Source organism: Sebastes fasciatus, chromosome 16 (assembly GCF_043250625.1).
Source record: "Sebastes fasciatus isolate fSebFas1 chromosome 16, fSebFas1.pri, whole genome shotgun sequence".
Lineage (NCBI taxonomy): Eukaryota > Metazoa > Chordata > Actinopteri > Perciformes > Sebastidae > Sebastes > Sebastes fasciatus.
In genome coordinates, this window is record NC_133810.1 from 16,987,537 (window position 1) to 17,008,331 (window position 20,795).

General features: G+C 39.9%; 2 protein-coding genes across 3 annotated transcripts; both read left to right on the plus strand.

The window, feature by feature from the left end:
• The first annotated feature begins 4,375 nt into the window (after positions 1 to 4,375).
• Positions 4,376 to 9,832, plus strand: LOC141752913 (uncharacterized). 2 transcript variants are annotated; one of them, XM_074611180.1, is made up of 7 exons: positions 4,376 to 4,587; positions 4,812 to 5,147; positions 5,648 to 5,757; positions 5,905 to 6,061; positions 7,914 to 8,333; positions 9,115 to 9,211; positions 9,380 to 9,832. In XM_074611180.1, the coding sequence occupies exons 1-7, from the start codon at positions 4,506 to 4,508 to the stop codon at positions 9,531 to 9,533; spliced, it is 1,356 nt and encodes a 451-aa protein (XP_074467281.1). In that variant the 5' UTR covers positions 4,376 to 4,505; the 3' UTR covers positions 9,534 to 9,832. The 2 variants fall into 2 exon arrangements, with proteins under 2 accessions (XP_074467281.1, XP_074467279.1); XM_074611178.1 differs by lacking the exons at positions 5,648 to 5,757; positions 5,905 to 6,061 and having other exon boundaries at positions 4,383 to 4,587.
• A 1,979-nt stretch (positions 9,833 to 11,811) lies between these two features.
• LOC141752562 (uncharacterized) lies at positions 11,812 to 16,024 on the plus strand. Its single transcript, XM_074610592.1, has 5 exons — positions 11,812 to 12,163; positions 12,274 to 12,316; positions 12,493 to 12,620; positions 13,085 to 13,143; positions 14,177 to 16,024. Exons 4-5 carry the CDS (start codon positions 13,111 to 13,113, stop codon positions 14,663 to 14,665), a joined length of 522 nt encoding a protein of 173 aa, XP_074466693.1. The 5' UTR covers positions 11,812 to 12,163; positions 12,274 to 12,316; positions 12,493 to 12,620; positions 13,085 to 13,110; the 3' UTR covers positions 14,666 to 16,024.
• Positions 16,025 to 20,795: the final 4,771 nt, after the last annotated feature.

Sequence of the window (20,795 nt, forward strand, 5' to 3'; positions counted from 1 at the left end):
AGAGAGAGAGACAGAGAGAGAGTGGGGGGTTGAGGGGAACAACTGTAGAATCAGCGTTTTTTCACATTGAACTCCGTGCAATTACATTTGAGTTCGACCAAAGCCCACTTGTTGATTGTAGGAAAGAGTAACGACGACGGTTGAGGTGAGTTTTATTTTATTCCTGTCCAGTTTGAATGAAGTGTTTTACGATGCTCCGCTACGTACAGCTGATCTCAACATAAGCAAAAATACACGTGGATGATGGCGCAAGCTGAACGGAGAGGTGGGGGCGGAGATCTGCGCTCTCCGAGTGCCATTCTAGTTATCTAAAGTCTTAGTCCTGAATGGCGTTGCATTGAAAAACAGGAAATGTGCCCACTCCTCATCTGTTTTTCAGTAGGAATGCTTTGAGGGACAAGAGCAGACAAGGTAAAAGGATGAATTGGGATTGAATTCCACCCATCTGGGATTTTCAGAGGTAAGGTTCTGATACTGCTCAGCTCCGGCATGAAATGTTAACACAGGTTCCTATTATACAGTTTTCCAATATAGTAATCACCATACATCAACTTGCTCACTCAGCCATAAGTCATGCCACCTTTAAAGTCATTAGATCATTCAGATCCAGATCTCTTATGTACCATGATCAATACTCTGAAGTGCATGTTCATTATCTTTTGTCAGAAGGGTTGAGAATGTGAAAGTGGTATAGGTTACACTCTTTGTTATATTTAGCAGCAGTACATTGAAGTAGTCTCTGAGGGCTCTAACTGGTTTGTAGTCTGACAATCTGTAAAACATGCCCAGATTTTAATAATGCATTGCCTCTAAAAATCACACTCGTTCACAAAGATAACACTGCGCTCACAGCAAAACGGAGCTGTGAAAGCGGCTAAATGAGCAGTGCAGAACGTGTGGTCACACATCCCCCTCGAGGTCAGCGAAACACACAAACGCACACAATACAAATATCTAGACGTAGAGTTGACAATTAAGTGTTCTGGTGCAATATGCTGCAAAAAGTGCAATTTGGTGCAGGTCACAGGGAGTTCCCATGTAGCCTCCGGCGTGGATCTATTAGTGTGTGCAGAAAGTGCAGGGGGCACCCGCAGATCACAGCACTCTTTTCCTTCTAATCACACCAAACAGAACAGAGTCTACCAAGAGCAAGTAATTCATTTTCTTCCATTATTATTTAATTGTGAATGAGAACAGTTATACTTTTCGGTCTGGAACACTGGGAAGCCATTACGAGCTAAAATATACTTATCGTCCAAATGCCTTACATTTTGCTCTCATCATTATTTGTGGGCAACTAGATGAGGTAGTCACGGAGATGTTACTTTCTGTCAGAAATCCTTGAGATTTCCACAACTCCCTCGAGGGAGTGATGCTGCCGTTATCAAATGGAGCAATGCAGCAAGGTCCCGTTACACTTTGATACAACACTGGCAGAATACTGATAGAAATCCGTCACTCCTCTGAGCCCCAATTTAAGTTATAAAAGGTCATATGACTGTGAAGTTATCAATCATCTAAATGCATTGCAGGGTCTACAGGGAGTACTCATAATAAATGAATGGGAGAGCTAATTTTTTTTGATGGAAATGCAAAGAATGACAGATGGACAAGCTGTTTGGATAACAGCATTTTGTGATACAAATTTTTTTTATTGGCTAATGGAAATAGATACTGCTACCACCTATTGTATTGTAATATGTATATCAACAGGTTTATCTTATATCCCTGAAGAACATTTCTCCAAAATCTATTAAACTAATTATCAGCATTTTCTTAGCCCATTAGATATGAACAAAGACGTAGCCTCTGGTTAGAAGATTCAAACAGATTTGCCAGTTTATTCTTCTGATCTGTGCTAATTACAGTTACATCAAGCCTTCCCGCTCTTGAAGCTGCAGACACACAAATGATTCAATTCCTTCAAGAATTAATTTATGCATTAGAAGTCCAGTGTTGTGACATAATGTCTTACAGGAATAATGTTGCTCGTCTCTAAAGGATGGTGTAAACAAATCATTTAATTGGAGTAATAGACTCCCATTCGCCAGAATTGCCAATTACTTGTGTAATATTTTCCTTTTATCTCTTTATCCCAGTGCAAGCATGAAAAAGCTTTGCGGTTAAGTTCTGCTCTGAGACATTAACCACTAACAAGCACAGAGGGCAAAACAAGGCTGTCATCTGAAGGCCAGATGATATCAAGCAATTAATTTATCACATTTTTCAGACGTATCGTCTTTAGCTAGTTTAGTTAGTGCCTCACCTTGAAAAGAAGAAAAAACAAATGAGAAGATTTCTAGATTGTATTGTCGGTTGAGTATGTATTGACCAACCCAGTGGCGGACCCAGGCTGTATGAGTGACAGGGGCAAAAAAAATGAAAAAGGGCACCAGCTGAATGCGGTGGAGCAACAGTGCACAAAAAGTTTTCTAGCATGTAGGGCGGCCTATATGGCACTGCATTATGTTTTCTCCATTTTAAGGCCACCCTAGAGGACACTGCATCACGTTTTCACCACTGTAAGGGCCACCTATAGAGGGCACTGCATCACGTTTTCGTTACTGTAAGGGCACACTAGAGGGCACTGCATCACATTTTCTCCACTGGAAGGGCCCCCTAGAGGGCACTGTATCACATTTTCTCTACTGGAAGGGCACCCTAGAGGGCACTGCATCATGTTTTCACTACTGGAAGGGCACACTAGAGGGCACTGCATCACATTTTCTCCACTGGAAGGGCCCCCTAGAGGGCACTGTATCACATTTTCTCTACTGGAAGGGCACCCTAGAGGGCACTGCATCATGTTTTCACTACTGGAAGGGCCACCTAGAGGACACTGCATCACATTTTCTCCACTGGAAGGGCCCCCTAGAAGGCACTGCATCATGTTTTCACTACTGTAAGGGCACACTAGAGGGCACTGCATCACATTTTCTCCACTGGAAGGGCCCCCTAGAGGGCACTGTATCACATTTTCTCTACTGGAAGGGCACCCTAGAGGGCACTGCATCATGTTTTCACTACTGGAAGGGCCACCTAGAGGACACTGCATCATGTTTTCTCTACTGGAAGGGCACCCTAGAGGGCACTACATCATGTTTTCACTACTGGAAGGGCACCCTAGAGGGCACTGCATCGTGTTTTCTCTACTGGAAGAGCCAACTAGAGGACACTGCATCATGGTTTCACTACTGGAAGGGCACCCTAGGGCACTACATCACGTTTTCTTCACTGGAAGGGCACCTTAGAGGGCACTTTATCATGTTTTCTTCACTGGATTACTGCATCACGTTTTCTCTACTGGAAGGGCGCCCTGGAAGGTACTACATCAAGTTTTCACTACTGGAAGGGCACCCTAGAGGGCACTGTATAATGTTTTCTTCACTGGAAGGGCGCCCTGGAGGGTATTGCATCATGTTTTCTCTATTGGAAGGGCACCCTAGAGGACACTTTATCATGTTTTCTTCACTGGAAGGGCACCCTAGAGGGCACTTCATCATGTTTTCTTCACTGGAGCACTGCATCACGTTTTCTCTACTGGAAGGGCACTGCATAATGTTTTCTCTACTGGAAGGGCACTGCATCACGTTTTCTCTACTGGAAGGGCACTGCATCACATTTTCTCTACTGGAAGGGCACTGCATCACATTTTCTCTACTGGAAGGGCACCCTAGAGGACATTGCATCACATCTTCTCTACTGGAAGGGCGCCCTGGAGGGCACGTTATCATGTTTTATCTACCATAGGGGCATCAAAGAAGGCATTTTGCTGCAGTTTGTTCAAACATGGGGGTACCAAAGGGAGCGGTCACCCACCCCTTGTGTTCACCAGTGGACCAACAGATGGAGCTAAAATACATCTACATGCTCATCATATATACAAAACCGTGACAGGTGTGTGTACAGTTTATGTCTTCATGTGTTTGGGATGTGCCTGCAAGAATCTATTTTTATTTGAGGGTTAATAATAATAATAATAATACATTTTATTTAGTGGCGCCTTTCTGGACACCCAAGGACACCTGTTAAGTGTATTCATTATACAAATAACTTCATTTAACTTTAATTTTCAACCTGAGCATGTTTGGAATTAATTAATAAAAGAGAAGTTTATTCAATAGAACATTGATTCATTTCTCAGTCTTGCGTGTGTTTGTGTGCTCCCTTGGTATGTTTCTTCCTGGATGATTTAGATCATCAGTGATGTAATCTGAAAATCAAATGAGTTAATTATCTGCTTACTGTTAGTTATTCCCGACTAAAAGAATAAATAAGCACTGCAGCGATTTGCATCTAGTGAGAGTACCTGCTTTGCACTGGAGGTTTTCACCGCAAAAGCTAACAGCGCTGACACATACAACTTGCTCTGTGTGGCTTCCTGTGAAAAAAGGTCTTCCTGTTCTCTGTTTCACAGTGTCTACCCCACTCTCTAACCTCAGCCGACAGTCTGCTCTGTCTGTCTTTTGCTGAATCCCTCAATGGATTCAGCTTGATTGATCGTAATGAGTTTGGGGAGCTCAAACATGGCTGGAGGTGCCCTGGGAACGGCCTTCTCTCTCCTGCTCCTTGCCTCTATTATACAAGGTAATCCTGGACCACATGTGCCGTGGCTCATGTAGCGATGAAATATTCACCATGGGTTTGAAATGTGTATTGGCTTCTGGTGTGACAAGCTGCCTCGGTATAATGCTGTGGTTGTATCTGCCTGCATCCCGGCGGATTGCAGTCTGTAATATCGACTTCAAAGTGCGAGTGATTTTTGTCTCCTCACTATTCTTGCTTCCAATGCTATCTGATGTGCTTGACAGGGCTCCGAGATGATGAGGTGTTCCATAATGAAAAGATGGAGGCGGTAGAGGGCCAGAACGTTACCTTAACCTGCACTGTAAAAAACAGTACCGACCTCAAGATCGCCAGCATTGAATGGAGCAAGAACAAAAAAACAAAGCTGGCTCTGTTCGACCGAATTTATGGAATCCATCTGTTTTGGCCTAACGTCACAATGCAGATCGAGAACACCAACAGATTTGGTTCGCATCTACACCTTTATGGGGTAACTAAACAGGACAGTGGTGTCTATGGTTGTGACTTTGCAACTTTTCCTCTGGGGTCCATCAGGAGAGAAACAGAGCTAGAGATCAAAGGTAAGACGAAGCCACACCTATACGTCCTGCAGTTTTCACAGGATTTCATATTTGGATAGAGATGTGCAGTAACTTTCCATCTTATTGTCCAATGCATATATTTCATGTTGCTCCTGATTGCATCAGAGCTCCGCTCCTCTGCCAATCTCAGCAGTTATTTACTTCTGAGCAAATGTATGTAATAATTGCAAGAACATCTCAGAGCTTTGTTCACCATGAGACGTAGATGTATTTTCTTCCCTCTGTTTGGCCTATTTTTTCCCCCCCCATCAGTCACTTGTCCAATGACACCCTTACCTTCTTTTCAGCTGTAAGCAAGCTGAAGGGGTGTTATGAACTAAATAGAGGCAGAGGACAATTACAGGAGGTGCTGTTCATGTGTATTGCGTCTAACAGTAATCTTTTTCGGAAAGCAGTCGTTTGCTGCATTCAGATGTTTTTTTACATAAGCGTCATTGTGTTGTCAATCCAAAATTAATCTCACATTTTCTCTCTGTTAGATGATGTTAAAATAATGTGCGACGCGGACGGCGTTGTCGAGGTCCACACGGGAGAAAATGTGACCATTCGCTGCCGAGCATTCCCTGATGCAACGTACAAGTGGGCCAAGGTAACTGAGATTGAATGAATTTCATTTCATTCATCCAACATCAGGATGAGTCGATTACCTTCCGACATCAAAAACCTACAAAACAAAAAGAAATCTTCTCAAAATGAAAAAGGTATTTATATGCTACGTAATCTTGTTTTGCCCTAGAACAAGACGCTGGTGTCAGAGAATGAATCTCTGGCGCTCTGGTGTGTGACTGATGCTCACACAGGGGTTTATACACTGACTGTCAACACAGGAAACAAAAGTCTGCATAAAGAGTTTGTCGTCACGGTGCTAACAGCAACCACAAGCTTAAGGACAGGTGAGCCTTTCCATTTCTCTGCTGCTATTTCTCTCTTTGTGTGGCACTCAATTTCAGCATTTCCTCAGGGCTGGATTAACAATCTAGTAGAGGGCCCGAGAGACTGAGTGACTTAATAAACTGCACTGGACCAAAGAGCTGATACTTGACTTTTGTTATTATACTGGAGCTCACTCAATTTTAATTTTTAATTAGCTGAAAGGAAAGCGAGAGATTCAAAGGATTTTGAAGCTGCCAGCCATGTTATGAGAACGCACCAGTAGCTGAATAAATTGGGTACTACAAAACTTTAAGAGTGAAACTCGTAATTATTTGCTGCAAATCAATTGCCCCGTGGGATTCGGGTGAATACTGAGCCAAGCTTAACTAAAACAGTATGCACAGTTTTAAATTGTGCTAAACAACCAGACTGCCTGTTGTCTGCCCCCACTGGTGATGTGGCTGCTGTGAATGGGCTGTGCTTAAGCAGGAAATTTAATCCCCGGCTGTTTATTTTCTCTTCCTGCGTACATGTTTCTCACGAGAATTTCAAGACACAAAGCCACACAGACGTCAGAAGTCTGACTTCCTGCTCTTCTCTTCTGTCTACTTTCAAACCACAAGAACAATCACACTCAGCAGAGTCTCAACATGAATCGTGACATGGGGTGAGAGCACAATCTATTGGACAGATTGGAGTAGTACAGCCCAATTAATGAAGGTTTGAAAAGTACTGAAATAAGCTGCTTGATACGTGTTGTATTAGAACACATTGCATTGCAGCATTGGATTGCATTTAATATGCTCGTAGGGGATGTGAGCTGAGATTAATGATGGATCTGTCCTGGTGTACAGTATGTACGGGCATATGCAGGGTAGAAAACAATTAGTTACGGATTAAATGTACCTATTATTTAAGAAGACAAATACACCCTACTGGTTAATTTGCAATTCATGCCCACACCTTTGCCTGAGGAATCTGTGCCCATGGTTTCACAGTCTTGAATGAGCCTTATTTTACCTATTGATTATGCACAGAGCGTCCTCATAAATGCCAACTTGGTCCATGTTTTAATGACAACTCACTGTGCACTGGGTATTATAAAGTTTTGTAGGGTATTACTTAGTTCTACATTCAACTTTCTAATGTGAAGCTTGTTAAAAGGAATAGTTCAACATTTCAGGAAATGCACACAAAAACCGAAGCCGTAACACCGACAACTCGTCGTTTTCTTGTTTGGTTATGTGCCGGACTATTTCTTAGCCGTGAGCAGTTGCCAGGCAACCAGCAGAGACTCGCAGGAAGTCAATGCACCTGGTGAAGAAATAAGAAATAGTTCCAGCACGTAACTCTCTGTAGAAACCACAACTTGTTGGTTTCACAACAATGTTGTTCGGGATGGCGTTATCAGCTGTAACCACCATATGAGAGCAGTGCAGCAGCCGTTTTGGCTATGTCAAAGCATGGAGAAGCTCAGATTACAACACACACAGCGGGAGTGTGACTTCATTCTCTGCTCAGGTAGAAATTACTCCAGGATATCTTTACATAGCAAATAGTGGTTTGATGCTATTTTAATGCTCTGGATATTGTATAGAGTAGCTTTAACTCTTGGCAAGACAGCGATTAAGCGTATTTCCCAATACATTGAATGCCGCTAACATGTACAGATTCCTATGTGACGGAGAGGCTACAGTTTTTGTAATCCATGTGCAGTTTTCCATGGCAGGTATCTCTTTTTCTAACAAGTGAGAGCTGTGGAGCTCCAAAAAGAAAATATGTTTTTGATGCAGTGGCAGCATCAAAACAGTACAGTACATTGTTGCTGACAGCATATTTATTGTGGAGTTTCCTGTTTTTTGCTACTTTCAGATCTTGTGACAGTACCGGCGCAGTCTAATGTAACTGAGGCGGGTTTGATCGAGCCAGCAGACAGCGACCTTACCACATCACCAACTTGGACCACGAATATGGACACCGATGTAACGCATGATAATCCAAATGCCAGAAATGTCACAGCTGGAGAGCACATGGCCTCTTTAACAGATTCTACACATATCAGTTTCACGTCACCCCCTGGCACACACAAGGAGCCCGATCACTTTAACCACTCCACTGACCAGGAGATAAACCCGACTCCCAATGTAAACACATCCAGCAATCTGTCCACAACATTAAGTTATGGTAATAAGGTGTTCAGATCAACACCGGAGACAAGGAATGAGTCCACGAGAGGCAATCCTGTTGCAACTCTGAGCACGGGAAGTACAACGATAGTCACTGAGGATGAAGGTAATAATTACTTCATATTGATCCATGTTGGCAAATACTTGTTTTGCTCCTTTTCTGTCCCATGACTGGAACATTTCAAGGATCGATATTTGTGACCATTATCTACCATAAAATACAGTTTAGGGAGAAAAATAAATATATATATGCTCCGTAATGCGTTATATTATGCATTTCCAGTCTTTGTCTGAGACCCTGAATCATCCAACATCCCTTTGTTTGCCTGAAATCGGCTTTTTAGTGATACTCTCAGATGGTTTTGGGCACATTATTTGCTCTGGGGTCCTGCCTGCCAACAGTGTGGTTAGCTTTGTTTGTGGCTATCGAGGTGAGGCGAGCAGCAGCACTGCTGGAAAGTAAACAATAAAAAAAAGGTTTAAAAGCAGCAAATAACTACAGACAACAGAGCTAAATGCTCAACAGGAAAGACCCCCTTCAGAAAAGCTGCAGATGAATAACAGCCCACAGCTTCTGTGCCTTCACCATCTGCATCTTCATCACATGTGGAGGCGATTCCAGTTCTCTCAGCCTCAGGCTGGATGCCTTTTCAAGGTAGAAATCTTGTTAAAAAGGGAGTGTCAACTTCTGGGTGCGACCAGCTGAGGGGGAGGATGGCAAAGACACTTTTTTCTGCCTCAAGGCAAAACGCTTTTGTAGCTTTACATTTATTATCAATATGAGTTGGGAGTCTGCAGGGTGTTCACCAGAGCAAGCTGATCAATATCTTTAGCTGTCGCTGTCCTCCAAAATTACACTTTTCCCCCGATCTGAATTTGCTCCTCAGGTGGTGAACGGAGTCATCTGTTGTTAATCATCGTTCCAATCGTGGTATTGATCGCCTTGGCTGGCTTCCTCTACATGAGACAAACTATGAAGGAGAGGTAAAGCTCTCATTATCCATCCATGCAACTATCCTCTACACCACTTATTCAGGGTCATGCACTGGCTGAACCTCATATCTCCTATTTTTTCCAATAGATGCACATGATCTGCAGATAACTTTCTAGCAATGCCGCCAGTCAATATTTATGCTCTCTCTCTCTCTGTAGGATGGATCAACCGCCTCCGTTCAAACCCCCTCCTCCTCCAGTCAAGTACACAGCTGTAACACACCGTGAGATTTCAACACAGCAATTCCCCACTTCAAGGTGTAACTCAGTGATGGAACTTAAAGATACGAAACAGATTATTATTAATATGTAAAGCCTAATATATAGCCACAATGACAGTTGATGAATTGCATTCAGTACTTGTGGAGCTATAAACTGCATCCTATCTTAGCTAGATGCAGCATTACAAAGTGTTCTACTTGCAGTTGTGGTCAGTTTCAAACTGCAGTTACGAAACAGTTGCAGGCAATTGTGCAAATGTGTGTGTATATCTAGTGTGGGTTCTGTGCTATTGTATATAAAATGGTTTTATTTTTGTATATTAAATGTATTCAATTTCACCATTATGTTTCTAACATTTGACAATAAAAGCTGATTTAACTTGACTCTGAATTGAGCATGGTGCAGTTACTGCACACTTGTGTTATTTACTTTTTCTTTTATGACATTCTTGCATTATATTATATATTCGCTGTGTCTTTCTAATAAAGTCCCAGCTATTATATCTTGTACGCGGCAGTAAATAAACATTGAATTTGCATAGAAACAAAACTGTTTCGGCGGATTTCCTTCCTTAATCTGTCTTTTTATCTGTCAAAGCTGTGATTTAGGATTTCTTTCCCAGAAGGCCAATGACTTGCTTTTATTGTAGGTAGCCGTTTAGTGTGGATGCTGCAAATGACCGCCAGCTTTATATCAAAGACCACTGTTGTCCACATGTACCACAGAGTGACACTTGAGTTTACAAAGTGGGGCTTAAACCACAAACCACATGGGCTGAATGGCTAACACTTAACAACCACTGGATGCCATCACACACACATAGGAAGTGGCTGTTGGAAATGTTAACATATTTTTGAGTATATACTAGTTTTATACATCATTTTGTATTCCTGTGTTGATTATTTGTTTGATAATTTACTTTGGAAATGTAGTTTTCAGACCAAACTAAGTGGACCCTGCTTGATTTGGTTTCTCAGTAACTTTTTTTTTTTCCGCAGACATGTGTGTGCATTTAGCTTTACTGAGAAACCTTTCAAGACTGCATTTTTTTTTTCTTCTGATTTTCCGACCACAGTAGCTATACCACAATGTACTGTGTGTATGCACGATATACATTCTTGATATACGTAGCTCTGAAGCCCCCGTGTCTGAAGCCCACATACAACCCCCATAATGTATAAAGCTAAATTGTGCTCCAAAACCAAATCTATACGTGTTTGTTATTCATGGCACTGTGGAGAGATACTGTGGAGGACGGTCACCATAACGGTAACTATTTATTTTATGGTTAAGTTCGGAATCAGGTTCAGTAAGTTAAGTTGATTAGGGGTTGAATTTTGTTGAATTTCTAAAATATTTTGAAATTCTTAACTGATACAGCTGTTGTTTTTTTTTTGCATGTTTGTTTGTGTGTTACATTATATTACAAACAATAGATAAAACTGAGGTTGCTAACAGATATTCATGAACTATTGTCATCTTTACATAATAATATAGTGTATTATTTGAGATTGTTTTGTACCCTCAAAATGGGACCGAGACTGGGTGCCTCAGAATGAGGTTACATTGCTTCCTGTTTGTAACTGAAGAGCAGTTTTCAAAGCACCGTGACAAGAGAGGTAAAGTAAAAATAGACTACAGTGTAGCTCACCTCACTGACTAAACACAGTGATGCCCTGCTGTAGCTGGAGAGCAATCGTGTCAAACAGACAACCCGTTTTGTTCGTAGACTGCTGGAATATGACAGGTAGGATCTTTTAAAGTTGGATTTAGATGTACAAACTTATTATTGCTACATTATCTGTTTTAATATTGTATCCCTTGGTATAATTCTGCAAAATATCACTTTTACTAAAAAAAACAAAACAGGAAAAGTTAAATTTCTAAAGCGTGTGTCAAAAGGTGAAACAAAACAATGAGTTGATAATCATAACTTATAGTATATTGTTCTGTTTTTGTGGTTTAGTATCTACACATAACCACGTTTTGTTGATGACGTACAGTGATCATACATGTGCAGCACATTTGGCTTCAGAAACACTTGTGACGCTTTTTAACAAAATGTATTTTACTTACAGAGAAATTAAGATAAAATTATAATAAAACTGTTACAGCAGAAAGCTTGAATTTCCTGTGAAATGTGTTATTTTTGTTTAGCTTTAATTGGTATAGTAAGTATTTCCGTTAATCATTTTTCTTTTTTTTTAAGAAATCACCATTTAGGCTCTAAACTATGTTTTGTAAAGCCATCTTCAGATGTTCCATATGCAGTAGCACATAAATACTTATCGTATACACTAATATATTTAGAATTAATAAACGTTCAATAATGGCTATACTTTGTTTTTTCTTCAGTTTTCCATCCTAAAAGGTCAGAGATTGGAATTGTCCAGTATTGTTGAAGCATTTGACTACATCTTTGTTTCTCACTGACACTAAAGTGATGACGCATTTTAAAAATGTTTCATCTTTTCTGCTTGTTATTGAGACGTACAGAGGGAAATTCCAAACAGCGATAGCTGATCAAAAAGTCAGATTAATCCTAGACACTGACTTGGAAGACTCACTTTCTGAAGTTGAACAATTTGAGGTGTTAATAGTCTGTTTGTCTTTTAGAACACTTCGCAGTGGTCGGTCTGGCGCTGTTATCTCTGGCCTTGTTCATCTCTTTGTGTCTCAATGTCATCTTCTGCATCAGGCGAAGAGCCACTTTGTGCAGAGGTATGGTTACATTTAATTTTTTTGTTTCCTTAAATGTGCCCGATTATACATCTCTTAGCTTTTACGAGAACAATGCATTATATAAATATATAAATATGTTGTTCATACAGACACAGACGAGTGCTGCTGCACGCACATTTATACAGGAGAAAGGTATGCTTTTTATTTTATTTTATTTTAACAAGGCTTAAACATGAGTTAGGTCAGCCCATTATTATTTTTGTCCAATACATCTTGTAATAAGTATTCCAATATTGTTTTTTTTGTAATCTACAAATGACATCTTATTATAGAAATTAACTGTGAAATTGTTCCTTCATACCTTGTAGAAGCCCGTCACAGGAAGAAGGGCATTATTTTCAAAACCTTAATCATGAAGAGCAGCAGGAAAATCCCCCAAATCATCATGAGCAACAGGAAAATCCAATCTACGGCAACATCAGCTCAGACAGAAGAGGTGAGGGCATTCTGTCACCTTTGTAAAAAAATTACAAGAAATCATTGCCTTCTTCTTGGAATGCCAGTCAAACACAAAATTATTTATGCATACATGGTTTGTCTTCACAATTTTTTATAATATATATAATTGTTTCCTTTTTCTGTATTTGTAGACAGTATATTTTTGCGAATGCCACGTGGCTACATTTTAGAAACCGTGTGTATTTAAACAATATATATTTTTTAAAGTTAATTTAGATCAATTCTATGCAGGTTACACTTTACACACATGCATAACTACATTAAGATAACTGTATTTACTTTTCATCCACTGTTTCAATTCCTTTAAATTAAAAAAACAAACAATTGTTGCATTTTTTTGTTGTAATTTGGTGGTATATGAACCTTTAAAAATCTAGATTCTTTTCTCATTTGTGATTTATGTGTGTAACACAAATAACCCAATAATGTGCTTTACTCAAGATTCAGTGGAGGTTTGCTATGAGACGATGACCATGCAACACGCGAGAGATCGTATGAAGGTAATCACTGTGACTGTATGTTCAGACTACTGTCTGATGTTGTTACGTACTGTATCATTTATTATTTTAGCATATTTTTGATAGCCTTTGCAGGGACTGACAGCATTATCACAGATATTGTCAAAAAGATATAAAAACGTCTGTCATATATATTTTTCTATATTATTTCTATCGAGATATATGGCTAGGCCGGTTTTTTATTTCATTTTCTCTATAATTTCACTTAAAACTGTGCATACAAATTCTTAAAATGAGAAATACTTTTCATTTTTCAAGTATTGAATTCACACAGGAGTATAAAAAATACACTTTACATGTGGTTATTTCATATATTTATTACCAGAAGACATGCTATATCGTGATATATATCGTTATCGAGATATGAAATCACTTATCTCATGATAGAAGATTTGGGCTATATCGCCCAGCCCTACGCAGTGAAAAAAAAACTATTCTAGCATGCTTCTGTGTGCTGTGGGGACGGGTTAATTTTTCACCTGCTTGATGTTATTCATTTTCACCGATTATACCAGTCTTGCATATGCTTTTTTGTGTAATATGCATGCGAGGATAATGAAATTGTTAAACCTTTCTAAAGCTTTGCATCTCCCATATGGAGGATGAAATGTTGCGAATATAACATGCTAAAGCAAAACTGGGTTTGTGAGTTGTTTACAATGTATAATCATATTCTAAACCAATTGCGTGACTATAATTTGTTAGTGCTGGTATTATAGTATGTTTGTTGTTACATTCACACGGCAAACTAAATATGATGGCACACATTAGGTATAAAAATACACATGCAGAATGCAGAGAGATTTGCTTTCAAAACGGAAGGCAGCTGACACTTTTGAAATTGTGGTCAATCAAAACTGTGAACCAATAAACAAAGCTACGCACATCATGTTCTAAAAATAAACTAGACTTACAGAAATACATGAGCAACTACAGCCACAGGATGTCATTTAAACCAATGTGTAGTGCTGCAACTTTTTTACTAACCCATGTTGTCTCTGTTCTCTGAAATCAGTCTTTAGAGCCTGACCTGAATTACGCCTCTTTGGATCTAAAGATGGCAAAGAAGCGCATGAAGAAGAATCGCCATCAGCAGGGCCCCGCTCAGGGACGAAACAAACTTCAAGATGAGCTGCCGGTCCACCTCACACCCCCTGTGAATGCTTTCCTGGAGGTGGAGGCAGACATGGACGCTCACCTTCCTTCCAGGGACACCAGCACCATGGTTTCACACAGCAGCATCTACCTGAACAGTCAGCAGATAGCCCAAGAGGCGGAGGAGATGGAAAGAGAAAGGGGCACGAACATGGAGAGGGAGGGTTGGGAGGGTATAAGGAGGAGGGAGGACGGGCAAAGTAGAGAGTGGAAAGGAGAGCAAGAGAGTGAGGAAAGAAAAGATTGTAATGGGAGTGTATGCACACAGCTGTCAGAGGTAGAGGCCATTCAGAGCAGCACAGATCATTTTATCAACAGTTTTAGCCATGACATTGACCAACAACATTAGGCAGACGCCATGTTAAGACTCAAACTGTTCAGAACAAAAAAATAAAAAGAGTCACCTTCAATATTCAAGCTTGCGCAATTTTCCTCTTTGATGTGAACAAACTCTCCACATTGAGCAACAAAAGGTGCACCTTTCTGTGCAGAGGATGTGATAAACGTAGAGGATATAAAGAGAAAAGGAAACTGTGTGACATTTAGAGGTCAGGGGCCACGTGGAAATTTTTAATTTGTTGCGAAAGACGAGGAAAACATCAAATCATCACAGGACACGGAAGATCTTTCACTTTTTCTGATGTCTCATTGAAAGGTGTGAAGGGGGGAAAAAAATATTTTTTTCCATGCTGTAGGCGATGGCCAAGCCTCGATACTTTCTTGAATAAAGGAGAAGAAGAAGAAACCTTTATTTGTCATAGTACATACATGAAATTTGACCTCTGCATTTTAACCCATTTAAGTATTTTTAGGAGCAGTGGGCTGCTGCAAGCGCCGGGGGAGCCTCACTCAAGGACACTTCGACACACAAAGTCTTAACCGAGGGATCAAACCACCAACCTTGTGGTTAAAGGACAATGCGCTCTACCCACTGAGCTACAGCCGCTTAGGTACTTGCCTAAGTAGTAGGGCAAATCCACTTTTCACTCACTTAAGATAAAATTAAAGGTAAGAAAGCAAAAAGTGGAAACCTATAAGTGGGATATAGATTATGTCCTGTGGGCATATTGTTATGTAAATGTCCTCCACAGAAGATTTTCCACGTCAAAGTTACGATAATGGTCACTTTATAATCTATTGCATTTATGAGCTGATGCTCCATCTGCTTAAATGATTATTTCCCTCTCTATAATCCCCACTTGGGAAGGATAATTTACTGCCCCGCTATCTGCTGAGGGAGCTGAGCTCTGAGGTGAACTCAGCAGTCAGAGGTCTGCAGCACACTAACTGTTTGTTGTCAGCTTTTCAATAGCTGACCGTGGCCTCCTTCCCCTCTATGGATTATTTTTTGGCCTCAACTATTGCTGACATAAAGGCACTAACCAATAACAAGGCACTATTAGTAACTGTCAAATCTTGGTATGAAAAGAGGCCTGGAAATATTTGCCTTGTGTTTCCATAGGGACACTACCGGCACTAATTAGTAGCATTTTTATAATGAGTAAATTAATATCAGCTAGATTTTGAAACATAGGTATAAAGTACCATAAGTGATTGACACCATCACCAAGAATCCTTACACACTGCATCAGTCTCTACATCACATTTTACTCTGTATCCCAGTCAATGCACATGATATTTCCTTTACTTTGGGTGACATAATAAAAAAAAGGACAACTTTTGCATCCGTCCCACACAGAAAACCAAAGTTTTAAAGTTTCTTTCTTGCATTGGCGGATGGTGGAGTGAAATCATTGTCAGTGTTTTCTCCCCTCTTCACAAAAACTAAGCGTATGTCAGGAAGGAGTTATACAGAAATGATACTAAGGTATCATGGGTAAATTGAAAGTGACATCTTAAAGGGTAAGCTGACAATTTTTCAAGTCCCTCTTAAAACAATTGTCAGGTGCTCATATTTATTATATATATATATATTTATTCCACGAAAATTAAAACAAACAAAAATATACCCACATGACAAATCTTGGACTATCAAAAACGGACCAAATCCGCTGGAAAATAACTGAATCTGTGGTTTACCATCTGTGATCTGTGTGGTCAGAAAAAGTGTTGCTCCCCATCCTGTGCCACTGAAACCTAACTAGCATTAACCATACTTAAAGGGACATATTGGACCACATTGTCCAATAGCAGGACGACAAGAGGAGCACATCTTAACAGGGCAAAACACACATCATTGAGTCTATATAGATCAAAGCCCATTATATTACATGACTATCTGACCTAAATTCTAATATATGTCAAACATTTTTTATGGCATAACACAATGTACTCTTTAAATGATAATCAAATGCGAAAAAACTGTAAATAATACAATATGGCTCTAGAATTACAAAGGGATTTCTGTCCAGTATGAACAGCAGAAATAAAAACAGCAAGCACAGACTTGAAAAAATGTGATCTAATCCTTTTAATGTGTAAAAATGCTCGTAGTCTTCCCTCACAGCCGAGATGTAGATCAGAGAGAATATTCTAATAGCCAAGCTAGACCATCATGCGCTCTAGCTACAATTATATTATATTGTGTGGCAATAAAGGCTGGTTGGCAAAGGAGGAAATCGTTCAACTATAATTTGGATAAATGGAGATCATCCTTTTCTTCTTTATAACAATGATCTCTTAATTAATTGTTATCCGTGGTTTTCATTAAATGTTAATGCAATGAAGTTGATCTGAATGGCACAAGAGATGACTCACTCAATAAAAATCCCAAGACGGATATAATAATTATAACAGTCAGATTACACCAAAATGACTAACATTGAGTCATGGGAATTTTCTGATCTGCCACTTACAGTAAGATTAAGTTCAGGGAATCTAAATTACTTGGGCAGGTTAGGCAATGATTGTGTTCAGGATTGATATGGAAAGTAATTTTTCTGTGACAAAAGCCTCATGCTTAGCGCATTAAATAAAAAAAAAACTGCTTGGAAGTTACATTATTACTTTCAGGTCTTAAATGCCATGTGCTACCGCCTTTGCTACGGAGACAGATGTCATGGTTATTCTCATATATTCTCTTTGAATGATATGAATAATGTTTTATTCCAAAAAAAAAAAAAAAAAAAGATAACCCTGGTTTATTTAGACCAGAAAATGTTCAAATCCAATATGCAGTGCATTTTAATCTGTAAAATACTTTGGAGAAACATTAAAGGTCACTTATTATGCAAAATGCATTTTTCCATGTCTTTTAAACATCAATATCTGTCCCCAGTGTGTCTACAGGCCACTATAGTATCATAAAAGACCACCCTCTCTCTATTTCTCCTGCTCAATCTTTTGGAAAAAGGGTCTGAAAAAACGCTGATCAGCACTTCCTTAAGCTGCTGACGTCGGTAACATTTGTGTTACCTCGAACATGCAGAAAGGAGCTAAAAACCCTGCTTGTTCTGTTGTTGGCTGCAATACGCCACACAGATGCTTGCACAATCTTCCCACTGCGGAGACTCTTAAGACCCAGTGGATAGAGTTTATCTTCGCTGGTGCTGTGCCCAGAAACGTTCCTAAAACCTTGCCGGTATGTGCAAATCATTTTACCAGCGACTGCTTTGCGAATCAGGGTCAGTACCAGTCAGGATTTGCTAATTCCCTGAGACTAAAGATCTGTTAGCCAACGTAATGGGGATGTTCTGCAGGGTGAAGGTTACATTTTTTACATTTATTGGTAATTATGCGAATGTTAGGTTGTAATTTAACAGCTTCCTCATTTCTGAATATATTCATCAAATCACCTCTCATGTGTCTTGGACAACCGCTCACAACTTTCACAGCTGTTAGTTTGTGAAAAGGCCCTTAGCAAATCTCATCATTATCAGTGACCTATTGACTACCTTATGTGTTTTTGAAGGTTATAATAACTAGAGGGGACTGTAAAAGACACCCACCATGGATGCCCACTAAGCCTGGGGCACACTGCCCGCTTCAGGCTCGCCTGACGGCAGCGTCGCGTCGTGGCCGCGTGATGCACACCTAGGGTGTTCACACTAGACGCGAGTTAGCTGCCTGTCGAGAGCGTGTCTGCTACCTGTCAGCTGTGTTTTTGCTGCTGCTGACAGCCCTTTCTTTCTACATAGAGTTTGCCTTTTAATGGCCATTTAACTTCATGATAAATATAATTTATATTTATTTTAGACAGAGAAAGGTTCAGAAACGTGTGGTAAATAGTAAATAATAGTAATAATCCACAATTAAAACTCAGTACTGTATTCATTTATGATGCTTTCCAAGTCATTGCTTGTTCCACATCACTGTCCGGCACATATTTCAGAATAAAAGCCTCGTGTTAACAAATGAAGGAATTCTGTGCAAAGAAAACACAGGCCTTTTATTTCGAAATGAAAGCAGGAAGTGTTGATTTAAACCCCAAACGTTATAAAGTTTTTGAGCTCCCAAAGTGACAGTGTTTTCACAGCATTGACTGCTCATATTTCAGAATAAAAGCCTCGTGTTAACAAATGAAGGGATTCTGACTATAGAAAAAACGCCTGAGGGTTTTTATTTTGAAATGAAAGCAGGAAGTGTTGATTTAAAAACAAGTTTACTTAACTTAACTTTTTTTTCATCTCCATAACATATTCTACAGATAAACCTCGAAACTGTAGTAAAATCTTGCTGGTATGAAGTTAATATACAGTCACTAGATCTTTCACTGTCCGTGACATATTCTACAGATGTCTAGACATGGAAACTATAGTAATCTTGCTGGTATGATGTTCATATACAGTCAATAGATCACCTTCACTGTCTGTGACATATTCTACAGATGTCCAGACATGTAAACTGTAGTAAAGTCTTGCTGGTATGATGTTAATATACAGTCACTAGATCCCTTTCACTGTCTGTGACATATTCTACAGATGTCTAGACATGTAAACTGTATTATGTAGCCGATATGATGTCCATATACTGTCAATAGATCACCTTCACTGTCTGTTGCTGCTGGGACACGCAGCTGAGACGCGAGAGGCTCGTGTGTAAAATAGGCGACCCTTCTATTCTCGTCTCATGCGGGCAGTGTGTCCACTCTAACCTGTTAACATGGACGCCGAAATAAAAAAACAACACGCGACGCTGCCGTCACGCGAGCCTGAAGCGGGCAGTGTGTCCATGGCTGCCTCAAAACGTGGGCAAACTAAAAGGGTGCTTTCACACCTGTAGTTTGGTTAATTCTGACCGAAGCCGTGGACACACTGCCCGCTTCATGCTCGCGTGACGGCAGCGTCGCGTGTTGTTTTTTATTTCGGCGTCCATGTTAACAGGTTAGAGTGGACACACTGCCCGCATGAGACGCGCGTCTGACGCAAACACAAAGTGAGAGGAAGAACAGAGGAACTGGGTGTGTCTCGCTTTTAAAACCTTGTCCAACCCATCTGAGACCAATCTGTGTTAATGAGAAGGAGTCTGCCAGGAGAGCAGCTGCTGTCACTCAACAGGAAGGACTGTCAAACAGAGACACAGATTACAGTCAGCTGTTCGTTCATTTTCCGCATTCACAACATTCATGTATTTCTTTCCTAAACCTAACTATAGGGGTTTTGTTGCTTAATTCTAAAGTAACAGCAAGGGTAACTATAGTGTTTTTTTGCAAAAAATAAAGTGAGGTAAAATTACTATTTTTGTGAATGGAGTCTGGTGGTTTTGAAGACAGTGATATAACGGCTTAAAAAAATGATATTCAGAACAGCCCTAATTGAAAGTGCATTAGGGAGGGATTTCTGTCCAGTATGAACAGCAGAAATGAATACGGCAAGCATACAGACTTTGAAAATTGTGAACCTATCCTTTATTGTGTAGAAATGCTCTTTGTTTTCTCTCAGAAGTCTAGATGTGGATCAGAGAGAATATCTTAATGTACTGAGCTAGAACATCATGTTCTCAAGCTACAATTATATTATATCGTAGCAATGAAGGCTATTTGGCAAAGGAGGATATCATTCAACTGCATAATCCTTTTCAAATTTATAACAATGATCTCTTAAAAAGAATCATTATCCATGGTTTTCATTAAATGTCAATGCTATGCAACTGATCAGAATGGCTCCACAAAACTACATTTTAACTGTATTTCTTTTTCCACAAAGAACTGTTCATTCTTGTCTCCATATAAGACTTTGCTTAATTGCCTACTTATCTTAGATGAAGATAGCAAAAGCAACAAAATAAGCATTCCTAACACAGTGGCCAAGCCATGCAGAGCACATCCATGATGCAGAGCGACAGGATGGAGCACAATAACACAGCAACAATATACACTATCCGGTACATGTAGCCATACAAATCAACAAAACAATCAATACTTATAACCATTTTGACACATGCAGAGCAGCAATAGGCATTAAGACATGAATAAAATATGACAAATCATTTGTCTCCTCAGTGGCCCAAAGTAATAGGTGTTGGCATTGTATTTTACATCGTTAGAAAGCCTGTTTATTTACCTTCGCAATGATGTCAAA

Bases quoted from the DNA above. Each gene is read 5' to 3' on its own strand.
- LOC141752913 (XM_074611180.1), top strand. From the start codon at position 4,506: ATGAGTTTGGGGAGCTCAAACATGGCTGGAGGTGCCCTGGGAACGGCC. The intron at 5,148-5,647 runs GTAAGACGAAGC...TCTCTCTGTTAG, and splicing joins AACAGAGCTAGAGATCAAAG to ATGATGTTAAAATAATGTGC. The intron at 6,062-7,913 runs GTGAGCCTTTCC...TGCTACTTTCAG, and splicing joins AACCACAAGCTTAAGGACAG to ATCTTGTGACAGTACCGGCG.
- LOC141752562 (XM_074610592.1), top strand. From the start codon at position 13,111: ATGACCATGCAACACGCGAGAGATCGTATGAAG. The intron at 13,144-14,176 runs GTAATCACTGTG...CTCTGAAATCAG, and splicing joins ACGCGAGAGATCGTATGAAG to TCTTTAGAGCCTGACCTGAA.